This window comes from Dendropsophus ebraccatus, chromosome 9 (assembly GCF_027789765.1).
Source record: "Dendropsophus ebraccatus isolate aDenEbr1 chromosome 9, aDenEbr1.pat, whole genome shotgun sequence".
Lineage (NCBI taxonomy): Eukaryota > Metazoa > Chordata > Amphibia > Anura > Hylidae > Dendropsophus > Dendropsophus ebraccatus.
In genome coordinates this window covers 48,403,884-48,426,043 of record NC_091462.1, presented here as the reverse complement: position 1 = coordinate 48,426,043, position 22,160 = coordinate 48,403,884, and the positions used below count along the sequence as shown (strand labels likewise).

The 22,160-nt window shown below is 39.7% G+C and overlaps 1 protein-coding gene across 1 annotated transcript in view; it reads left to right on the top strand.

The window, feature by feature from the left end:
• Positions 1-17,408, top strand: part of CPS1 (carbamoyl-phosphate synthase 1) — a 71,847-nt gene extending 54,439 nt beyond the window's left edge. The window contains exons 30-38 of the mRNA XM_069983213.1: positions 1,430-1,537; positions 5,097-5,186; positions 9,005-9,175; positions 9,258-9,332; positions 10,629-10,727; positions 11,309-11,368; positions 11,660-11,769; positions 14,164-14,293; positions 16,294-17,408. Coding sequence (XP_069839314.1) covers positions 1,430-1,537; positions 5,097-5,186; positions 9,005-9,175; positions 9,258-9,332; positions 10,629-10,727; positions 11,309-11,368; positions 11,660-11,769; positions 14,164-14,293; positions 16,294-16,392 — 942 coding nt within the window. The 3' untranslated portion in view covers positions 16,393-17,408. The remainder of the gene's footprint in view (positions 1-1,429; positions 1,538-5,096; positions 5,187-9,004; positions 9,176-9,257; positions 9,333-10,628; positions 10,728-11,308; positions 11,369-11,659; positions 11,770-14,163; positions 14,294-16,293) is intronic.
• Positions 17,409-22,160: the final 4,752 nt, after the last annotated feature.

Here is a 22,160-nt window from a genome sequence, read left to right as displayed (position 1 = left end):
TCGAATCTAAACGATAATCGTTTGGTTGAAATGCAGTTAATGATTAACGACTGAACGAGAAATCGTTGATCGCTTTATAAGACCTGGACCTATTTTTATCGTTGCTTGTTCGCAAAACGTTCGCACATCGTTCGCATTGAATAAGACATTGTTCAGTCGTTCGCTATAGATACGAACGCAATAGCGAATAAATAGCGAAGAAAAAACGATCGCAATTACGATCATAAGTAACGATTATCGTTCCATGGAAATGAGTGAACGTTTTCAGGTCTTTCGCAATAGCGGTAGTTTGAGATTGTTAATCGTTAACGATTATGCAAACGATAATCGTCCGGTGGAATAGGGCCCTAACCAAAAACGCTACTAAAACCTATCTCTCCCTGCTCCAAGATCTCTCCCTGGCTAGGTTGAAAGCTCATCTGCGGTCAAGAGGCGGGAGCCAAGTATTTAAGATTCAAGGTCATGTGGTTCAGCCATCCAATGAGGGTAGACGCTGTTTTCGCGCTGCTTGCGTACTCCCAGGGTCCCTCACGGCCTCCCTGCATGGTCACTGGATTAAAAAAGCGCCAACTGCAATGGGAGGACTTTTGAATGTTTCCATCTTATTCGCCTCACTCCTCGAGTGAATTCGAATCTTTCGAATACCACAATATTCGATCGAATACTTACTCGATCGAATCGTATTTGCTCATCTCTAATATATATATATATATATATATATATATATATATATATATATATATATATGTATATACATTTTTTATTTATTTATTTAAGTATATATTGAGTATTAGGTATATTGGTAAACTGTTTTGATATTTTTAAGCTTTTAGGACTTCTAATATCCTGTATTTAACCATTTAAATCCCTCTGCCAAAATTGAGAGGATGACCCTAGTGTGGAAAACATTGTGCAGAATTCTTATGGGAAATTGAAGCAACTCTTTAATCATTGTGACTTATATTCCTTGCAACAATTTTTATAACTTATATTTATTAAGTTGATATCAAATGCATTTCATCCATATAGGATAACAGAAAATTTTTCTGTAAAAAAAAAAAAAAAAAAGTCTTACATTTAACCTATGTGTAGTTTTCACCTCTTCTGATATAAGAATCTGGAACATAGGGCATAGTGCATGATTTCAGCTGACACACATTGATGTAGTCCATGTAGTCATAAGCTCTCGTCATTCCAGCTCACTAACTGCTCGCCAGGCGTCGAGTCCTGATAGTTATCCAAATGGAGCTGCTACATTTGCGGTGGTTGTGTAATTACACGGATTCTTACAGTTTTGAAAGCCTGATTAGGGAAAACAGACTGAGAGCCTAAGTGCAGCTTTCGGATTGCCAGGTGGACGCCCATGTAGAGGGGTTGCATAATGAAATGGATAGTCAGTTTTTAATAGGTATTATTTTCATTTGTATAGGTCATTTGTCATGCTATTTCAGAGCATGTGGAAGATGCTGGAGTTCACTCAGGAGATGCTACTCTTATGATTCCCACTCAGACAATCAGCCAGGGGGCAATAGAGAAGGTAAGGTGATATTTATTGTCTTGCAATAGAGCAAATTACAATCTAATGTGTACTACGCAAACTCAGTCTAAATATGCATTGATGCTAGATGCTTAGTGGGTCAACTGAACATCTGGCAGTCACCAGTCGTACACACTTATTCTTATGCTTATCAGGACAGTCTCCCATGGTGTCAAAGCACCTCTATACAACACCTCTTCTCAACCCTGTTTAACATATCCAAGTTAGAAGTATAGAAAGTAGAAAAGTAGTTTCCTGCTACTTTTCTACTATCTGGATTTCTGTTGGACTGTATCACCTTGTGGAATATGGGTTTGTTGACTATGGGGCTGCGGCCTTGGTTGATTGTTACATCATACTTGTATAATGGTTGTAGTTATACACAACCTAACCAGGTGAGCGCACACCTACAGCAATATATGACCTATATGTCACCCAATGAGGCGCTGAGCCTGTTTGTTCTTTTATACCTTGCAAGAAGTAAGACCTTTATAGAGGCAATGGAACCATGGGCATATAGGCATGGCCAAATTATAGTTGGTGGGGGCCACCATAATGTTATACCATATGGCATCTGCAACCCCTGCAATATATGTCAATGACAAGTGATCAAATAAACTATTTTCAATGAATACTGCATCTTTTAGCTGCTGTAGGACTACACACTAGGAGTTGGATCCTGGAATACATACACACTATAGGTGATGGGTAATCTGTAATTCTTGAGCATAAGCTTGAGAACACTGTATGGCCTTCTAGGCATTACTGACCTCAGCCAAAGTTATTAACAATTTAATCTCCAAATTGACCATTTAGGCTGTGGTCACGAACGGGATTCCAACGAATTCCACACTGTAAGCTCCGCAGCGGAATTCCCTGTGGTTCTGTATCCTGTCATTCCGTATGTGTTTACATACGCGCATGTAAAGCCATGCCCCTCTTAACTCACCGCTGCCGGGGAATACTTTACCCATCAGCATTGCGGCCTGCATCTGTGGCTTTCGACTCCCCTGACATCCTGCTCAGCCAATAAGTTGCTGCGGCGGGACAGCGTGTGCTTAGACAATACATGTAAGTCTGCATACTCATGGGGGTAGAGAGTAAGCGATTTTATTGTTATTATCCACCTAATTTTTAGTACTGTAGCACACCAGGCCAAGAAGGATGAGATTATTGAGTTTTCATCTTTAAAATACATGTTTATAATAATTAGATAATACATCTAATATAATATACATTTATTTTCCATTAATATAAATGACAGTAATTGAACACTTTCTCTCAATGTTCATCGCCAAAGCTTTACCTCTAGCGTTAATGTGATCACTAAGCAATCTAAGCACTACAGCTCAATTACTTTCCCACATTGATTGTTTCTCATTCGTGCTGTCATCTACCCCACGTTACGGTCAGCAGAAGACGGCACAATATTATTCTGCTTTTCATTTAACAATCACAGTTTATTTAACGTCCCCCGGCCACACAGAGTGATGGCAGGAATAATGACATTTAAATTATAGACTGAGGGAGCCAACAGATGTATTCTGACTTTAACAGATGTTCTGGACTTTACCCATGACACAGCTACTTGGCACTGATAAACCAACCTCTTAAAAATGTAAGCTGCATGCAATCCTGCCAATATAAATTATAGTTATCATCCGAAACATGATAATCCAGACTCTAGTCAGTTTATCTGGAGAGTAAGTTCCAAAAGACATTAGTGATATATAGGGCATGTTCACATTATGAAATTGCAAACAGATTTCAGCACGTTATCTACTCATATTCCACTCCAAAATCCATATGGTTTTCGCCCATAAGCCATGAACTGTTATTTTTGGCGGAATCCGACTGATAGTTTATATAGCGCATATTTTTCTTTTTTTCTGTAGTAGTAATGGGTGCGGCTCACAAACTTCTCAAGAGGCACGAGGTTAACTACAATTGCTTTACCTTCACCGACCAATACAAATAGATAAAAATAACAAAACTGTATAGTCCTGAAGATACCGCTATAATAATAAGTATGATATATATAATGGGTATACAGGATTGAAGAATTCAGAAGGGCTGATGCGCATACCTACCCCCCCCCCCCTCCCCCGCCTCACAGCATCTCAGGCCATCTCCAGTAGCATTGCCCACCCCCAAAAATATCACTACAGTAACCCAACAGTGCCTGCTGTCCTTATGTTTACCTTGCCTGGTATAGTTCCCTTGGCTTTCACTCTCCTGACTCCCCGGCGCATGAGCTGGGAGAACAAAAGCCGGGGGACTACACCAGGCAGTAACACTCTGAACACTGTCAGCAGCACTCTAAACCTTACATTAAGGGGGCCCCAATAACCCTGTACGACGTAAATGCAGTGTTTAGAGTGCTGCTGACACTCTGAACTTAGCATTTATTGAGCAGCTCAGACGCTCTGATGTGGGCCATTCAGAGCTCTTTAGTAGGCCGGATGAGGCGCGCGAACCATACAATGCCCAGGTCTGCTACAGTATATTAAAGTTGTTATTTTTTATTATGTTCAGAAGTGATGCCTGATTGAATTCGGCTGTTTATCCATTATATATTATTATATTGACCTTTTGAACTTAACATACTTAACATGATACATAACATACTTAACATGATACTTATCGGTATCTTGAGTAGGGTTGAGCAAACCTGTCAAAATGTTTGGGTTTGGCACTGTTAGCCAAACCCGAACACTCTGCGTTTAATTCCCTGTTGCAGCATAAGTCGGATGCCACCCTAGGGCTGCCAGGAGAACATGAATACAGTCTGTGGCTGTATACATTTCTTCCAGGACTCCCTAGGGCGGCATCTAACTTCTACAGCAGCAGGGAATCAAACGCAGAGTGTCCAGGTTTGGCTAACAGTGCCGAACCTAAACATTTTGATGGGTAGCTCAACACTAATCTTAAGTACTATATACTCTGGGATTTGAAAAATGTGCAGAAAAAAAGCTTAATGATAAGTCACATATTGGCGTGTCTATGTAAATTCTGTGAGGAAATCTGTCATTCAAAAATAAATAAATAAAATGTTTGACATGTCATAGAGACATGCCAAAGTTTTGATTGATCTGGGTGCTGAGACCACCAATGATTACTAGGACAAGATGGCAGAAGTCCTCAGCTTAGTGCTTGTCTCCTCCCTGGAGGAGACAGTCTCCATAGATATACTATAGAAGCCATCTCCTATCGCAAGTAAAGACATAGGGAGAAAAGCACTTAGCTCAGGGTCTCAGTGCTTAGGCCCTGATCAAAATTTTTATATCTCTATGACACATTAAGAATTTACACCAGACCATAGACAGTAATCCGAATCTTGCAGAGAAATTCTCTATATCCCCCTATGAAATTGCAGAAATACTGAAAAATCCCATTCTCTATATGACTGGGTACATGGGCCCTAAAGATTATAGTTTGTGTCTCAACCAACACATGCATTAAAATCTGATATAGACAGAGCTATAGTTTTGGTTGAATTACAGTAAAATTGGGTCTTGAAAAGTGGTACTTGAATACATTTCTTTTCTGTAATTTGCAGGTGAAAATTGCAACCAAGAAAATTGCAAATGCTTTTGCCATTTCTGGACCTTTCAATGTGCAGTTCCTTGTCAGAGGAAATGATGTTCTGGTAAGTACATGAAATCGTACATACAGTGACACAATAGGGGGCTGCATGTTAAAATGATATATATTACAAAGTGTTAATGCCAACATGCTGTTACATTCATCCATTTTATAACAAACCCAGTTTGTGTATACATGTCCCATGTAGTGTTGGAACAGAATTCATGCAACACAATTATAATTATTAATGTGAATCTGTCACTGGGTTTATTCCACCTTAAATGAGGGCAGCATAAACTAGTGACAGAAATGCTGAACAGATTACTTACATCATTTTATTCAGCCGTTCTCCTAATATGCAGGAGAATAGGATTCTTGCAGCATCCCTCCCCCGCCCTCCAGCTGCTGAATGACAGTTGACTGCCTATACACCACATGGATCGATAACTGCCAATCAGCAACTAGTGAGGACTACTGGGCTCACACACATAATGGAGAGCACTACTTATTGTCGATGTTATTCAGGAGGATATCTCTGCATCAGCTGCACAGAATAATGTAGGTGATACATCATTCTGCTTAGCTTCTCTGTCACTAGTTTTTGCTACCCTGAGATAGGACAGCCTAAACCAGCTGACACAGTCTCTTTAATGATGTCCATCAAAAATAGTCTGTAAAATATGGTATGCAAACAGACTAATTCTCTATACTGTTCTGTCAAAAACATGACTGACCCATTTGTAAGGCCCCTTTCAGGACTTGCAAATGCAGGCATAATGTGGACCCATTGATTTATATGTATAGGCATACACATATCCATACGGGATCCATGTTGCAAAAGAAATTAGCAAGCCATTGTGCAGCAGAATCACCTATGGTGAATGAAGGGCAAATTTGGACAGCTACGGATGTAGCTGTGTGTCCAAGGCTACGGGTAGAACTATAAATGTTTGAATCAGGCCTAAGTCAATGTGATCTGCCAGGATTACGTCATAACCAGCCATGGCTCCACTAAGAATGGAAATCATGACCGTATTGTAGGTAAAGCCAAAGATAGAAGTGACGCAGTTGGGATATTCAGCAAAGTAAAGATTCACAAAGCAGTACAAGTTCCTGAGCTTCTGTACATTTCAGTATACGCTCGTGCGTATATTATAATAAATCCAGCAGTGTTTAGACCACCCCACACCAAGCCCCAATAACTTTTTTATGCTTTTATATTTAAACCAGCAAAAAGAGATTTTTTTGGCGCAAACAGGAACTCGCACAAAAAAATTTGAAACTTTTCTACACCAAACTGCAGGCTTAGGGGGGGGGTCTATTGAATAAGAAATGGTGGCAAAAAGAACCCAGCACTCACCAAGTAGTTCTGCTAATTTATTACAGTACAGTAGACATCAGGTACAGTAAGGATGCCGATGAAGGGCATACTTTGCCAAAACACGTCCTTAATGTACCTGATGTCTACTGCACTGTAATAAATTTGCAGAACTACTTGGTGAGTGCCAGGTCCTTTCTACTACCTATCTGGATTACCATTACCATGGGCACCACCACTCAAGAGTGTGCCGTCCTCTCACATCTACCTATTGAATTAGAGAAACATGGTTTACAGGATTTGCCATCAACTTTAAAGTTTATAGTAAAATAAAGTAAACACATCAAAACACTGTGTATTCCTAAAGCAGTTCTAAAACAGAGAGTGAGCTAAGATGTGATAGCCCATTAGAGAATGCGATTGTATGCACGTACACATAGGTGATCTTGGTGTTGGATAATGTTGCCCCTTATATGAAGACTAAACATGAAAGCTGTATAATAAATGTGCTCACAAGCCTCCATCCACAATCCTTTATTTAAATATCAGAAACCAGTAACAATTAGTGTGACGGGGGGCCATCTGTACGCAGACGAATGCCTTTCTGCATTACTGTGTATTTATAGAAAATTATTTCATTAGAGGAGGATTTTTTTTTTTGGCAGTTAAATAGTTGTCAATCAGATTGTGACTGGCGTCAAAAAAAAAAAAAAAAAAGATAAAAAGATATTTCCTTTGACGTTTTGGGAGGAATCAGTAAATTGTGGGACAATCTTTACAGGTAGTCAGACATTATTTATTAAGAATAATTACAATACTCATTTATTAAGGCTAGATAGCCAAGTAACATTCAAGTTCTCAAACACTCACTTGTGAGATCTGGAAGTCTTTTAAGATAATCTTAATTTACAAAGCAATCTAGTTCCATGTTGCTTCCTCCTCCTGTGTCTGCAGACAGCTGTATGTGGGCTGCCTGCATAATACCAGCTTCTCGGCGCTCCGACACTACACTATTGATCTGTCAATCAGAATTCTGTGAGGAACTTGACAAGGCATTGATAAGAAAAGAGCCCCTATCAGAATATATAATACAGTAATACCAGGGTGCTGTCACAAAGGGAACGTGTCACCTGTCACTGTGTGCGTTGGTGTTAGATACCGATCAGAATCCTATAGGTGCTTGTTTGTTTTCTGTAAAAGGTTCTGTTTAAAGTGACAGAGTATAAAAAAACATGTTTATGTTATATACATATACACAGTTTGTATATGTATATAAGTCCCACTGGTGGTCTTGCTGCCCCTGGGGTCAGGTGTTATAGGAGAATCTTCTCTTATTTCCTCTATGCAGTGTAACTCAGCTAAGCCAATGACAAGTCTCAAGTGTTTAAAGGGAATCTGACAGCTCTATATCAGAGCTGTAGATAAGGGCAGGATAGCTCATAAGGAAATAAAACAAATGCTACCTATTCCTTTGAGGGCGTTCTGACCTGCAGCATACATGCCTACATACAAGTCTGATTTACACTGTTAGGCTATGTTCACAGAACGTATGTTTTACATAAAACAACAACGAACGTGATTTATGAAAAACAAGTTGTATTTGATTGAATGGAATCCCAGCCGGAGCGTATACACACAGTATACGCTCCGGCCGGGATTCCATCCGACCGAGCAAGAAACTGACATGTCAGTTTTCTGCGGCTGCTATTCATTTAATAAGGGCCACAGAGACATGTCAGTTCACACAATGCAGAGTGCGGTTCCAGCTGCACACCCCATTGTGTGCAGCGGTGAATTGGCCCTAAATGAAGATCATCCGGCCAATACTACAGTACCGGCTGGGATGATCTTCAGTAACACCGGCCATTCTGTGACTCGGCCGGGTTACAGAATGGCTGATGTTATACGTAGTGTGAACCCGACCTTACTGTGCAACAACCGTAGAATGAGAATTAGAAATATAAGCGTAAGGAATCCTATAGATCTATAGATGTTTCCTAGGACTGGTCCTTATGAGGAATATACAATGTAACAGCCAAAACAGTCAATTTGATATTAATAAAGCTTTAGTTTCCAGAAAGTCACAATAACATTTTCAAGAAGGTTCAATTTCTGACATTGTTAGTAGGTTCCATTAGCGGTCTAGAGGGGCTAGGAAATTGCGGACTTTAATTCCTACTCCAGCAGTAGATAAAGGATACATTTTATTTTAGGAAATACATTTACTACCCAGAGAAGTGTAAGCACTGAAGCTCTAAAATTACAGACTCAAATGGTTGTGGTAGCCTCTATGAAACACAAGTATTATATATGAAATAGGTTGGATACTCTAGACGACAGCAAATGGTGCAGATTGATCCAAAGTGATCATATTTTTTTCCGCAGAACCAATCATAGAATCATTATACTCAGAACATGTTGACCCACCAGGAAATTATTAGATTTAAAGGCCGTACTGCTTTTTAAGAAAACTTATTGCTCAAAACCTTTACCAGTACCTTAGTGAGTGACTACACAAGATGAACTGCATTTGTCATCAGTTAATTTGGACTATTTCATTATAGGTAATTGAATGCAACCTTAGAGCCTCCCGTTCCTTCCCGTTTGTGTCCAAGACCCTAGGGCTTGACTTTATTGATGTAGCCACCAAAGTCATGATTGGAGAGAAAATTGATGAGGGCCCTCTCCCAACATTAGAGAGCCCCATCGTCCCAGCCGATTATGTTGGCATCAAGGTAAGCAGCTAAGAGGGGTACTGTACATTTAGAGGGTAATACTGATCTGTGTCCATGCTAATAATCATTCCTCTCAATACAGGCACCAATGTTCTCCTGGCCACGCTTGAGAGGAGCTGATCCAATTCTGCGCTGTGAGATGGCATCCACTGGAGAGGTAAATTTAGTTTCATAGACCAGTGCCAGGATTGTTATTGGATTATTTATCCATTTTAACCCTAATGGGTACAATGTTTAAGCCAAAAATTGAAATTGTCCACTTATAAATGCACTTATCTTCTAAAAACAACAAAAAAAAAACAAAAAAAAAATAAGAAACAAAAAAAAACAAAAAACATTCACATTTACATAAGTGATAGATATTGGAGGAAATAAGGGATAGCTGACAATTTTTTGTAATGGGATAGCTCTTTTAAGCCATAGAAAGGTCCCATCTGAGTTTCCTTTGGGGATGATTTTACTGTATTGGAGAAATTCAGACACATAAAAGTTCAAAGTAGGAAATAAATCTGAACAAATAAGCATTCCGAATGAACGGCAAAGAACTGTAAAGCACTAAGTTCTATCACATATAATCCTAGTAAGTAACTTTAGACTTCTAGACTTAGATAAAGGGAGCAGTGAATATGAAAGCAATATGCAACGAACCAAGGGATGAATGATCCCAACATGGGATGTAGCAGACTCACTGTCTTAAAAGACATAAAAGTGAAGTTTGATTTGGGAGATGTAAGAAGTCAGAGGATGCAGAATAAAAGACAAACAACTAAAACTGCTCTTTCCTCATTATAAAATGAGAAAACATTTTGTAAAAACTTCTCTGATTGTGTTTCTGGAAAAACATATACACTGGTAATAAACTGTGTCAAAATACTGTATACATAGCAATTTACAATAGAGAATGTACATGTAGACATGTAGGGATAAACTCAAACATTACAGAGCAACAAATTAATTGACAACCCTCTTCCCAGGTACTTATGCTTGATCAGCAGCCTGAGCGTTGGAAATTTAATGAAAAGCCCAGCGCTCAGGCTGCTATTGAAGTGTGAGTGGCTGGGAAGAGGGCAGAGGCAGCGTGACTACATGTTGCTGTGCCCTCTGCCCTCATGCCTAGTTACTCCGCACAGGGAGGGATGAAGGATTACATTGTCTGCAATGGTTAACTGGAACGTGGGCACAATTCCAATTGAAAAGAAATGAAGTTCATCTGGCTTATACTGCAGTACCAGCCAGATTGAATTTCACAGACAGTGGCTGTTTTGTGACACGGCCATGTCACAGAATGGCCACTGTCTTACAGCATGTGAATGTGGCCATAAAGTGCATCTGACTGTATGAGGTATCATGTCCCAAAGAACTGGCGCATGAGAGTTGGAGGTTGGGGTTATATAAACTTTTAGATTCATTGTCATTTGCTGTGTGTAACCCCTTTCCATTCTGCACTATTCAGGTGGCTTGCTTTGGACAAAACATCTACTCTGCCTTCCTGAAGGCCATGATCTCTACAGGTTTCAAACTGCCCCAAAAGGGAATTCTTATTGGAATCCAGGTCAGTATTATAAGACTTAATTATTCTGTAATATGTTCATAGTGTAAACAGCAACTAGCAGTGGGAAAAAAACCATGAACCTAGATATATGGAGAGCACCAGTTTTCTATAGATCTGTAGCAGGAGGACCAAAATTAAGAATCTTATATTTGAAGGAGGGAGGGAGAATACCGCCCTGGGACCGCCTAGAAAATGCTTCAAAAACATGGATACAGCTAGGGCTGTACATTAATACTTGTAAATATTTATTTTGTCAGTTTATTTTTAAGAAGTGTTTTAAGAGTAACTGTTAAAGGGTCGTCTGCAAAGTCAGCCTTTCATACACCACACATTCTTATGGCACATAGTTTAGTTATCCATTTAGCCACTTTACATTGTGTTTAGATTTTTTTTATGTCATCCCCATAAAAGGTAATTTTGTTACATTTATAATAAAACCATGTACATGTGACAAGGCTTTTCTTTATAAAATAGTGGCTGGATTAAAATGTTTCATTGTTCTATATGATGTGTGTGCTATATAATCTAAACATAACAGGTAGTATAATTTGTAGACTAATTTTTCTCTCTATTTATTGTAGCATTCTTTCCGTCCCCACTTCCTTGGCACTGCCCAGCAGCTCAAAGAGGAAGGATTCAAGGTAGAGAAGGATTTTCCTTTTCTAGCCTATAAAACATGTGCATCTGTTTAATACGTTCTACCTTCATTGCCTATAGGGCAACATTTCAAGGTTTTTTGTAGAGTATATTCATGTATTGTTTAGCGAGATAGACAGACTGACATACAGGTTTGTATATTATATGTATCTGAGCTAATACACTTATCTCTTGTTTATTGAAATACTAACATATTTAAATTTAATATTTGATATTTGATATTTAATTTATTGTTTTATATTTTATATTCCATCAATTTCCTTTCCTATTTTCAGCTCTACGCTACTGAGGCCACTGCAGATTGGCTCAATGCAAATGATGTTCCTGCTACAGCTGTTGCTTGGCCATCCCAGGAGGGACAGTCCAGCGCTCCCTCAATCAACAAGTATGTCCCTGACACCTAATAATTGCTGATTTCTGATTACATATGTAATATGTAATTAATCTTTTCTAACCCAAATGTCAGACAGACATGTGGAATATTTATATGAATATTTATATGTATATTATACCACAAAATAGTAGTCATACAGTTACCAAATATTACTACTGTGCAAGGAGGAATTAAATTGCCATCGGCAACAACGGCCATACTTTCTGCGGAGTGGAACACTGCCTCTGCCTCAATGGGATCTCGGCCAGAGCGTATACACATCGTATACGCTCCGGCCAGGATCCCGTGCAACGCCACAAAGAACTGACATGTCAGTTTTCTGCGGCCGCAATTCAATGAATTGCTGCCGTAGGAAAACCTGTCAGTTCACACAGTGAAGTGAGTGGCTCCGGCCGGGGTCACGGAACGGCCGGTCTCATACGTAGTGGGAACATAGCCTTAAAGAGGAAAATTATCTGTAGGTTCAGGGACGATTCTAAGAGTCCTATTAGACTTAGCGATTTTTAACGATTAGCTGTTAATGATAATTGATTGCAAGCGAGATAATTTATTGTTACACAGAGCGATAATCGTTAGTTCTGATTATCACTTACTACCAACATTTACGCCATCTGATCCCAGCAAAAGAAGGAATGATTTGGAATTATGCTACGTTTACACGGAACGATAATTCGCCCAATCGTACGATTAACGATGTCGGAGTAATGTTTTTTTTTCATAACGATCAGCATTTAGACGGTACGATATATTATACGGAAATTCGTTTTGCGATCGTTTTGCAATCGCTTAAAGCCTATCTCACACATTGGTTAAATCGGCGAACGAATGTTCACATGGAACGATCTGTGAATTTTTTGCGAACGATCAACGACGATTTGAGAACCTGTTGAAAGATCAATCGTTGATCGTTCGCTGCGTTTACACGTACGATTATCGTTCGAATTCGACCGTTATCATGCGAATTTGCACAATTATCGTTCCGTGTAAATGCAGCATTACAGTAAACAATTAATGAATTTTGATTAGAGATAATGAAAATGATTAGTGAACGATTAACAATGATTTTAGGATCAGATCTAAATCAACAATTAACGACGCACAAACTATTTTTCGATCTTTGCCTGCAATTACACGGGACGATTCTCTATATGGCCCTAAGCTTCCTACTGTCTGATGCAATACCTGAAGTGGTGCCCACACCGTCCCATTAGCACCCCCCAATCCCACCAAACCTATTGAAAATCAAAAATAAGGTGTGTATGCAGAACACCTGCAGCTTATAATAATAGTGCACACACAGTCCAGCTCCACCATAAATTGCCATGTTCCAGCACTACCTTCCATCCTTGGTGAGGAAAAGATTAAAAAAAAGTTTTTAAAGTTTCCAATTTCACGAGTGTGTAACCAATTCTTCAATCTTTATTGTTTCACACTACCATTACACCTTGTGCTCCATATAAAGGGGCAGTGATCACTTGTAGTGTAAGGCTATGTTCACACTACGTATATGTCCGGCCGTAGTTCGTTAGAGATAATGAAAATGATTGAAACTACGGCTGAAACTACGGCCGTGTGAAAAATAGACATGCGGGTAAATTGCGAACATACGCCCGCAGTACAGTTATGCTTCCATAGCTTGTTTCAAAGCACTCTGAAGCAGGTCATTTACTTGGAAATCTTCGCCCAGCCCAGTAAACCACACAGAACCTTTTAATACAAAAATCAAGTTCGATTTGGCTGAAAAAAGTATTCCGTACGGGGCCGCATTGAAATCCACGGCCGTGAGTTGGAACAGTTCCGGCCGCAAACAATGGTCTTGTTCTTTTTTCACGGCACCGTATACGATCCAACCGTAGGCTCATACGTAGTGTGCACTGTGCGGGCGTATATCGTATACTTTCCAGGGTACGCTTCAACCTCATAACTACGGACGTATATTTGTGGTTCGCACTACGGCCGGACATATACGTAGTGTGAACATAGCCTAATGATGTGTGAAGCATATAACAATACCTGCAGAGTGTTTGCAGTCCTGACTTCCTTACATTGTATGTCTGTGTCCAGCTGTCATTTGCAGGTGATGGGGTCAATGAAGTCAGTAGTGTGTAGCAGACAGTATAATTTATGGCCGCTCCAAAAATCATGCCGTACTTACAAATGCCGCAAATGACTCTGTGTAGGTCCCACAATGCAGAATTTTTTTTCTTACACATTATATCAAGAGACATTGCACTGCTAAGGTACTGTATTTAAGCCCTTACTGGTATATTTATTTATTTCAAGGCAAGATTTGTTTTAGATATACAACTGGATCCTGTGCTATTATTTATTTTGTCAATGCTAAATTTTCACTTTTTTTTGCTTATCATACTGTTCTTTTTACAGGTTGATCAAGGAAGGAAACATTGATATGGTCATTAACTTGCCAAACAGCAATACAAAGTATGTGCGCGATAACTTTATGATCAGGAGGACCGCCGTGGACAGTGGAGTTGCTCTACTCACCAACTTCCAGGTGAGTCCCAGTTATTTATACAGACATATAAATGTAAAGCCGCCACACACATAGGATAGCTCTCATCTGAACAATCGCACACTTAACTCCCAGGGTAAGGCCATGTTTACATAGCGTAAGACAGCGGCCATTCTGTGACCCGGCCGAGTCACAGAACGGGCGGTGTCAGAGAAGATCATCCCGGCCTGTACTGCAGTATCGGCCGAATGATCTTCACGTCTGCTGAATTAGGATGCGGGCGCATATCGTATACGCTCCGGCCGGGATCCCATGCGGTGCCGCAAAGAACTGACATGTCACGGGTCACTGAATGGCCCGTCTGTTAAGTAATGTGAACATAGCCTTAAAGTGATTGTACCACCAGGCCCAGGCTGAAGCACTGGAGGCGGGCCGACCCACCCTTAGTGGGAGGAAACCCTAGCCCCTCTATGATAGGGTTCCTTTGATTCTAATGGAGTCACGTCGTGGAAAGGCTGGGGTTTCTTCCTACTGCGGGTGGGTCGGCCCGCCTCCAGTGCTTCAGCCTGGGCCTGGTGGTACAGTCACTTTAAATGACTTGTAAATGGAGTAATGTTTGCTTTAACTATTGATGACCTATTCTCAGTTTAGGCTATCAAATTTAAAAGGTGAATGGGAGTCAGGCTCCTGGCACCCCTGCCAATCATGCTGCAGACTCTTCAGTGTTTACCACCCCTTGTTCTACGATTGCTATACTGTGTGCTGCAGCATTTTCCCATTCAAATGTTAATAGCTCCATTGTGGTATCACACCTTCTGATTGCAACATAACAATGCCCCTTTGTGACATCACAATTCTGCATTGTTATATGCCCCATGGTGACATCATGACTCAAAATTGTAGCATCATAGTGCCCTATTCTGACATTACAGTTTCGTAGCAGTGAAGTACTGCAGCATTCAAGTGTAAAGAGATTGCAAGACAAGCATGAAGATTTTTATCATGTCAGATCAGTAGGGTTTCTATCTCCACCTCTTCATTCCAGCTCTCATTCCTATCGTCATCTCTCATTCCATAGCCTGTGGGAATTATAGAAACATCTGAACCTCCCTGCTTTAGATTATAGATGCTAGAGTAAAGGACAGGTATGGCTAGCTTCTCCATAGTTCACCCCTTGACTAATAGGTGGGGATCCCATAGGCAGGACTCCTTTCATCAAACATGCTATGATATAAATGATTTTCATCATGGTTCCTCTTTAACCTTGTACTGCAGATCACACCAGATGTGTGATCAGTAGAGGTGAGCGGACCATGAACCCAAACACTCTGCATTTGATTACCAGATGCTGAAGAAATTACATGAAATCCATGTTTTGGATATCCATGTTTTCCAGGACTCCCTAGGGCTGCATCCAACTTCTTCAGTACCGGAATTTATATTCAGAGTGTTCGGATTTGCGGTTCGCTCATCTCTAGTGATCGGGCTAGTCCCAGTATCTTGAGTGTAAATTTAGTTTTGGTGCATAAATTACTTATATAACTATATACTTACTTTTATAACCATCTGACTCAGCTGCCATTGAACCACAGGCTTCATGTTAGATCTAATAATTCAATAGCAGCTGCCTTTGATTTACATGAATATACATTTGCTTTTAGTGCATATGACCTGACTATATTTTGTCTGTAAATGAACACTATTACATTGTGGACAGCTATACAAGGGTAAAAGTGCGCTGTACATTTCACCTACTCCTTGTTCTCATTTAATTTGAACATTTACTTCCCCAGACTTTGCTACATCAACCATTCATTTCTCATATTATGGGAACTCTATAAAATGTTTCTCTCACACTCCAGTAAATGAACATTTAATCAATATAACTTACTGTGCCGCTAACAATTCAGATGCAGCGTATTAATGCTGTCAGGTCAGCCAAATAGCACATTCAGAATTCCCAATGGACTACGTAACTTTAAATTATGTTTTTTTTTGGGTCCTGGTAATTTGTTATCATGAACTTTACATATATTTTCTAGGTGGTCAAATTGTTTGCTGAGGCTATGAAATATTCCGGAGACCTGGATGCTAAGAGTCTCTTCCACTACAGACAATTTGGGGGCGGCAAGTCCTCATAAGGAGCCCAATTCTGATGCAGCTTTCCAAACCTGAATGAGATCTTTTGTTGATCATTTGTTTACTTTCAATTGTTTTACCTTGTCTTAAGAAGACACCAAGATGTCACTTAGATTATGTCTTTGAGGTTTTAAACCTATAAAATCTCAACTCTGCTGTTATAAAAATAATTATATATTTGTTTAAAAATTTCTTAACGTTAAACATGATTTGTAATTTAGATTTACCCCTACATTTTCTATGCCACCATGAAATGTAAAATCATATATGTAGGCCATCACATTATACATAGTCACATCTTAATCCTAGCCTTGTTCTAGGGCTATTATAAGGATCAGGCATCACCAAAGTAAAAAATCGACAACATATCCACCACCCATATAGTAAACGGCAGCTCATTAGGAACATCACTGATAAGGCTGTGGAGTATCACGAACACTTTGGATATGATCTTCTCAGACGTTTGGGCATTTTGTCCAGAAAGCTGGAGTTTGAAAGGTGAACAATGAACATCTAAGTTCAAAAATCTAATCTGTGATTGGTTATATACTATTGGCCCAACATGGCCCAATGGAGGAGATTATAAGTATTTTTGATAGGCAACTCGACAAGTTCTAGAAATGTTTTTGAAACTGTAAAGCCTACATATATGATCTAAGGTACAAGTAGACCAAAGGAAAAAGTCAATCCTACACATAAAAAAAAAAAAAAAAAAGAAACTGAACTGTTGGGTTATTCGGCTAGAACCAAAGTCGTCAGTAAGTGGCACTCAGCTTGGACTCTGTAACATACAGTATAAATCACCTACTGTAACAGTGCCAACTGCTTTTTAGGGACACAGGACTATATACTGAACTTATACAGTATATATAAATATATACCTTGTGATGATGAGCCTTTTCAATGTTAAAGACAAACTTTATGAACATGATTGTACCAAAGAAACAAATAGTAAATGACGGAGGATCTTAATAACTAAATATGAAGAAATAAAGCAGCTGAGTCTTTTTCAACACAATGTCTCCTGTTTATTTTATTTATTTATTTTTTTTACAAGAATCGCTATATCAGAAACACTGATCCCTATAACATATAATTTTTAATCATGTGCCATTAAAGTCTATGTCAAAGAATTAGTAACAACAAGTAGAAAAGGATTACAACAAGTAAAGTCCGCTTGTACCCCAATTTTTATGCCTGTATATACAAGAAAGCAACAAGAACAATGGAGCTTGAGCTCAGGATAAAAGTCTGTGTGATGTGATCCTTATCATACTAACATCAAATGATCACAGTTGAGGACTTTGTTATGTCCAGATTAAACACTCCCCCCCCCTGCAAAAAAAAAAAAAAATAGGATCAGTTCTACAGCAATCATGTGCCAGCACATTTCTCCTTAAAATATTGGTTCATCAAGGGGGATTGGTAAGGGACACAAAAGAGAAAAACATACAGTGAACATTGCTGCCTTTTTCCTTTTTTAATTGTTAAAACAGTAGCCCGGCATAAATGACAGATATATTGCCAATGATGTCACCCTGGAGACACGTAGATAGGTATGCGGGCCCAAAGGGGGCCCTGTCAACTTGCAGATCAGATCCAAACACATCCTTACACAGAGCCCGAACTTACATTCAACCGCAAAGGAGCCAATGCGATCAAAAACTTTTGACATGTCTAATGTCACAATAGAACCACTTATACCACCCCTCTCACGTGGTATATTGCAACGGAACTGATACCTCCTCCTCTCCTTTGCTAAATAAACAATACATCGAGTTCCAATTTCCAATGGTCCTCTGTTTTTTCAGTCAGCCACCTTTACCATCTCAGGTCTGTTGGAGTATGGAAATTGTATTATGTATTTATTTCTCATTTACAGATTTGTTTATTCAGCGGGGTTTATATTATCACCGTGTACACATATCACAGGTCCTGCTTGCTTGTTTACTGTGTTAATTCTATATTAATTTATAACTCAAATTTTCTACTGAAATTAATGATATTGGAATTACTGGTGTGCAGCAATGTTATTAGTCATCCTTCAGCTTGACAGTGTGCTCATCAGAATGGAGTGTGAGCATCTTGTATGTGTTTATTTTCCATTGCATATATAGCACCAGCATATTCCAGTGACTGACAACATTCACATCGGTTTTTAAGAAGCTATAGGGATTAAAACAAAAAAACTAAAAACTTTTAAATTTGTGGCCAACCCCATTTAGTGACAGTATCTGCTACGAATATTGTGCATCTGTCCGAGAAAATAAACAACGAATGTGCAATTTAGGCAGGATACTGTGACATCCCTTACAGCTACAATTCTAGTTCTGCCTCTTATTGAACTCAGCACAGCTTCTCCAATTTAATCTCTGTCGTAGTATTCACAGAACAGTGCTACCTAGAAGCAGATATCAACAGAAATTGTATTTTGTTCATTAACATCCAACGCACAATTGAGTTGTCTTGTTGCATTAGCCTCTAAGGCCTCTGATTAATGATTCTTCCAGAAACACTCACTTTCTCCAAACTTTTTCAACACCTTGTGAATTAATGACCATTTACTTCAAAAATATTTAATCTCAAACATCTACTTTTTCACTGTTCTTTTTAATCCCCCGACAAGTTTTCCGGCAGAACCTCCCATACCGTCTCTTATTCTATGCTTTATGCATTACAGTATAATCATTGTATACAATATACGATATTTCTGTAGTGGGTATTCATAGAAATATCTGCAAGGCACCATACAAGAGACAAAAAATAGTGCTGCTGGAATTATGAGCCTCCCAAAACATGTTATGAGGCTCTTTCTGAGCACCAAATGAGAGAGGATGAGATCCTTGTTCCGAGCTCCAAGCAGCTGCTGTCGGCCCTTGAACTGCGCAGTAGTCCTCTCTGATAATGGAAGCTGATATTATACCAAGGACAATCCGAGCTCTGAATAAAGCTAATGTTCTCTAATTACACCCCAAAGTGCTATCGCTCGGCAGACTGTGCCAGATACCCACAGCTGCAGGTGCCAGGCTCTAACACAATCAGCCAGATAAAGCTTCCTAATTACACCCGACATTACGTTGCTGCTAATGGGATGCCATTGACTCAGATCACTTGTTCTGTCTTTCCCTGCTTTGTCTTTCGGCTATATTGCCTACTTGCCTATGAGCGTCGCCAGCCCGTATCCTGCTCTCTTAGACAAAGAGACTTTGTTCTGCAAACCTAGTAGGGCATGAAATGCAGCTGAAGATAAGCTTTGGCCACCTGGAACCAGTTCACCCCTGAAGAATAGCATTTTTTTTAAAAGCTGTGATGACAAGTGCTACCAATGTTTAATCTGTTAATTCCAAAACTTACTGTAGAATGATTTGTTGTGTTATACTGTATTCTAATAATGACAGTGGGTAGCAATAGAGTTCATGAAGGTAGCAATCACAGCCAGGCATACATGTCTTATGGGCCAATGGGCCAATCTCATGCTTTATGGTAATTTGTGAAGGTAAAATAGTATATCACGCTTAATGCATAACAATATGCTAGACTAAATACTAACACCATGTTATATGTACTTCATTTTTAAAGGGAAACTATCAGCAGGTGACATCTCCCTATAGCACACAGTGCACTGAGGATGAAAGTCAGGGCCCTAGTACACAGACAGATTTATCTGACAGATTCTAAAATCCAAAGCCTGGAATGGATTTGACAAGAGGAGAAATCTCAGTCTTTCCTTTATGACCTGTTCTCTGTTTATAGTCTGTTCCTGGCTTTGGCTGCAATGATCTGTCAGATAAATCTGTGTTGGAGTTTATTTCTTATGCTAATAAGTCTTTTTGGTGCAATGGGAGTGGGACTACGATCCCCAGTGCACCAATCCTCCTCTGGTTGGCCCGCCCTCCTAATGAATATCACCAAACTGAGCCAGCCAGGCCAGATCGGTTCACTGAGGGCAGTAGTTGCACCCCCAGTGCATCAAAACGCATAAGGATTTAACTGCGAAAAGCATTAAAAAATGACGCCCAGGTTGAAGTTAAGAAACACACCGTTTTCTGCAGCCGCTATTGAATAGCGGCCTCAGAAAACCTTTCAGTGCACACAATGGAGCATGCAGCTCTGGCCGCACGCTCCATTGTTTGCAGCGGGGAATTCGGATGCGGGCGCACACTGATGCGCCCCCATCCGAATTCAGCGGCAGTGAAGATCATCCAGCTGGGATGATCTTCTCTGACGCCGGACATTCCGTGACCCGGCCGGTGTTTTATTATGTGGGAACATATCCTATAATAATAGTGTGCCTGTGCCTATAATAATAGTGTATCCTATAATAATAAGTGCATACACAATTCAGTTCCACTATAAATCCCCTTGTATAAGCACTACCTTCCATCCTTGGTGAAGACAAGACAGAAAAAGTTTTAAAGTTTCCAATTCTTCAATCATTATTGCCTCACAAAGAATAAAAACACCTGACAGGAAAGAGTCAATGCATTATGACTACCTATTGTGATCTTATTCATGGTCATACTACTATTACACCTTGTGCTCCATATAAAGGGTTGGTGATCACTTGTAGTGTAGGGATGTGTGAAGCATATAACAATACCTGCAAAGTGTTTGTAGTCCTGACTTTCTTTCATTTTATGTCTGTGTCCAGCTATTATTTGCAGGTCATGGGGTCAATGAAGTCAGTGTTGTGTAGCAGATAGTATAATTTATGGCCACTCCATAAAACATGTCACCCCTACAAATCTACCACCTAATTAATAAACTAATTTTGCCTCATGACAGAGATGGCCCTGTACGCTCCTTATGGACTGCTGCAGAAACACCTATTTAAATGAAATAGATACATGGTAGAGTAAAAATATATCAAAAATCTAACTGAAGGGGCAACATAACGGTCAACGACATAGAAGGGGTTAACACCAGTAGTTAGATAGTACACCCTACACCTATCACACTGGAACAAATATAGCTTCCTTGGCATCCTGCCTGTTAGATGTTCTTTGAATAGCGTTGAGAATCACTAAATTAAAGCAAGTGCCTATCAATTTGTTTTCATGGTTTATTTTTACTGCAAACAGCAAAATGCTCACTTCTCTTGTTCCCTACTATATGGAAGTAAGCTTTAGAGTTTTGTAAAACTAGGTGTTTTATTCTCATTAAAGTCTCCTAGCTGGAAGCAAAATAAACTTTCATTGTCAGTTTGATCTGATGAAAATTCTCCTTTCCCATGATTACTAAAATGACCAATGTTCATTCACATAATGGGGTTGCAAAGTCCCAGAGCAAGCATGAAACTTCTCAGGGGTAGGCCCTCCTAAATGGCCATCCATGGCAGGTTTTTGTGGGAATCTTGATGAAAGCTGCATATTTCCACACAGTCCGAGTGGTGACAGGGAGCCCTGGAATACACTCCTGCAAATCTTTGTTCAGATGAGCAAATGGACAGTATTCCGGGAAAAAGTAACTTTTCCCATATGCACAGGATAGGGGAAAAGTAGAAGATCTCTGAATACCCCACCGGCTCTGTTATGAATAGAGCCCTGGGACAGCATGTGACCCCGGCTATATTCATTCCTATGGAGCATCGTAAAGAGCCGAGTACGCCGGAAGAGCATTGTACCAAAACATGCACAGTTTGGTTCTGGTAAACATATCCTATGGCTCAACGCTTGGTTAAGTAGGAGCAAACAACTTTCATGAGACATTAATGTAATTGTTACAAGACAAATAAATCAGTGAGAAACACATGGCAGCCAACCAAACGGCT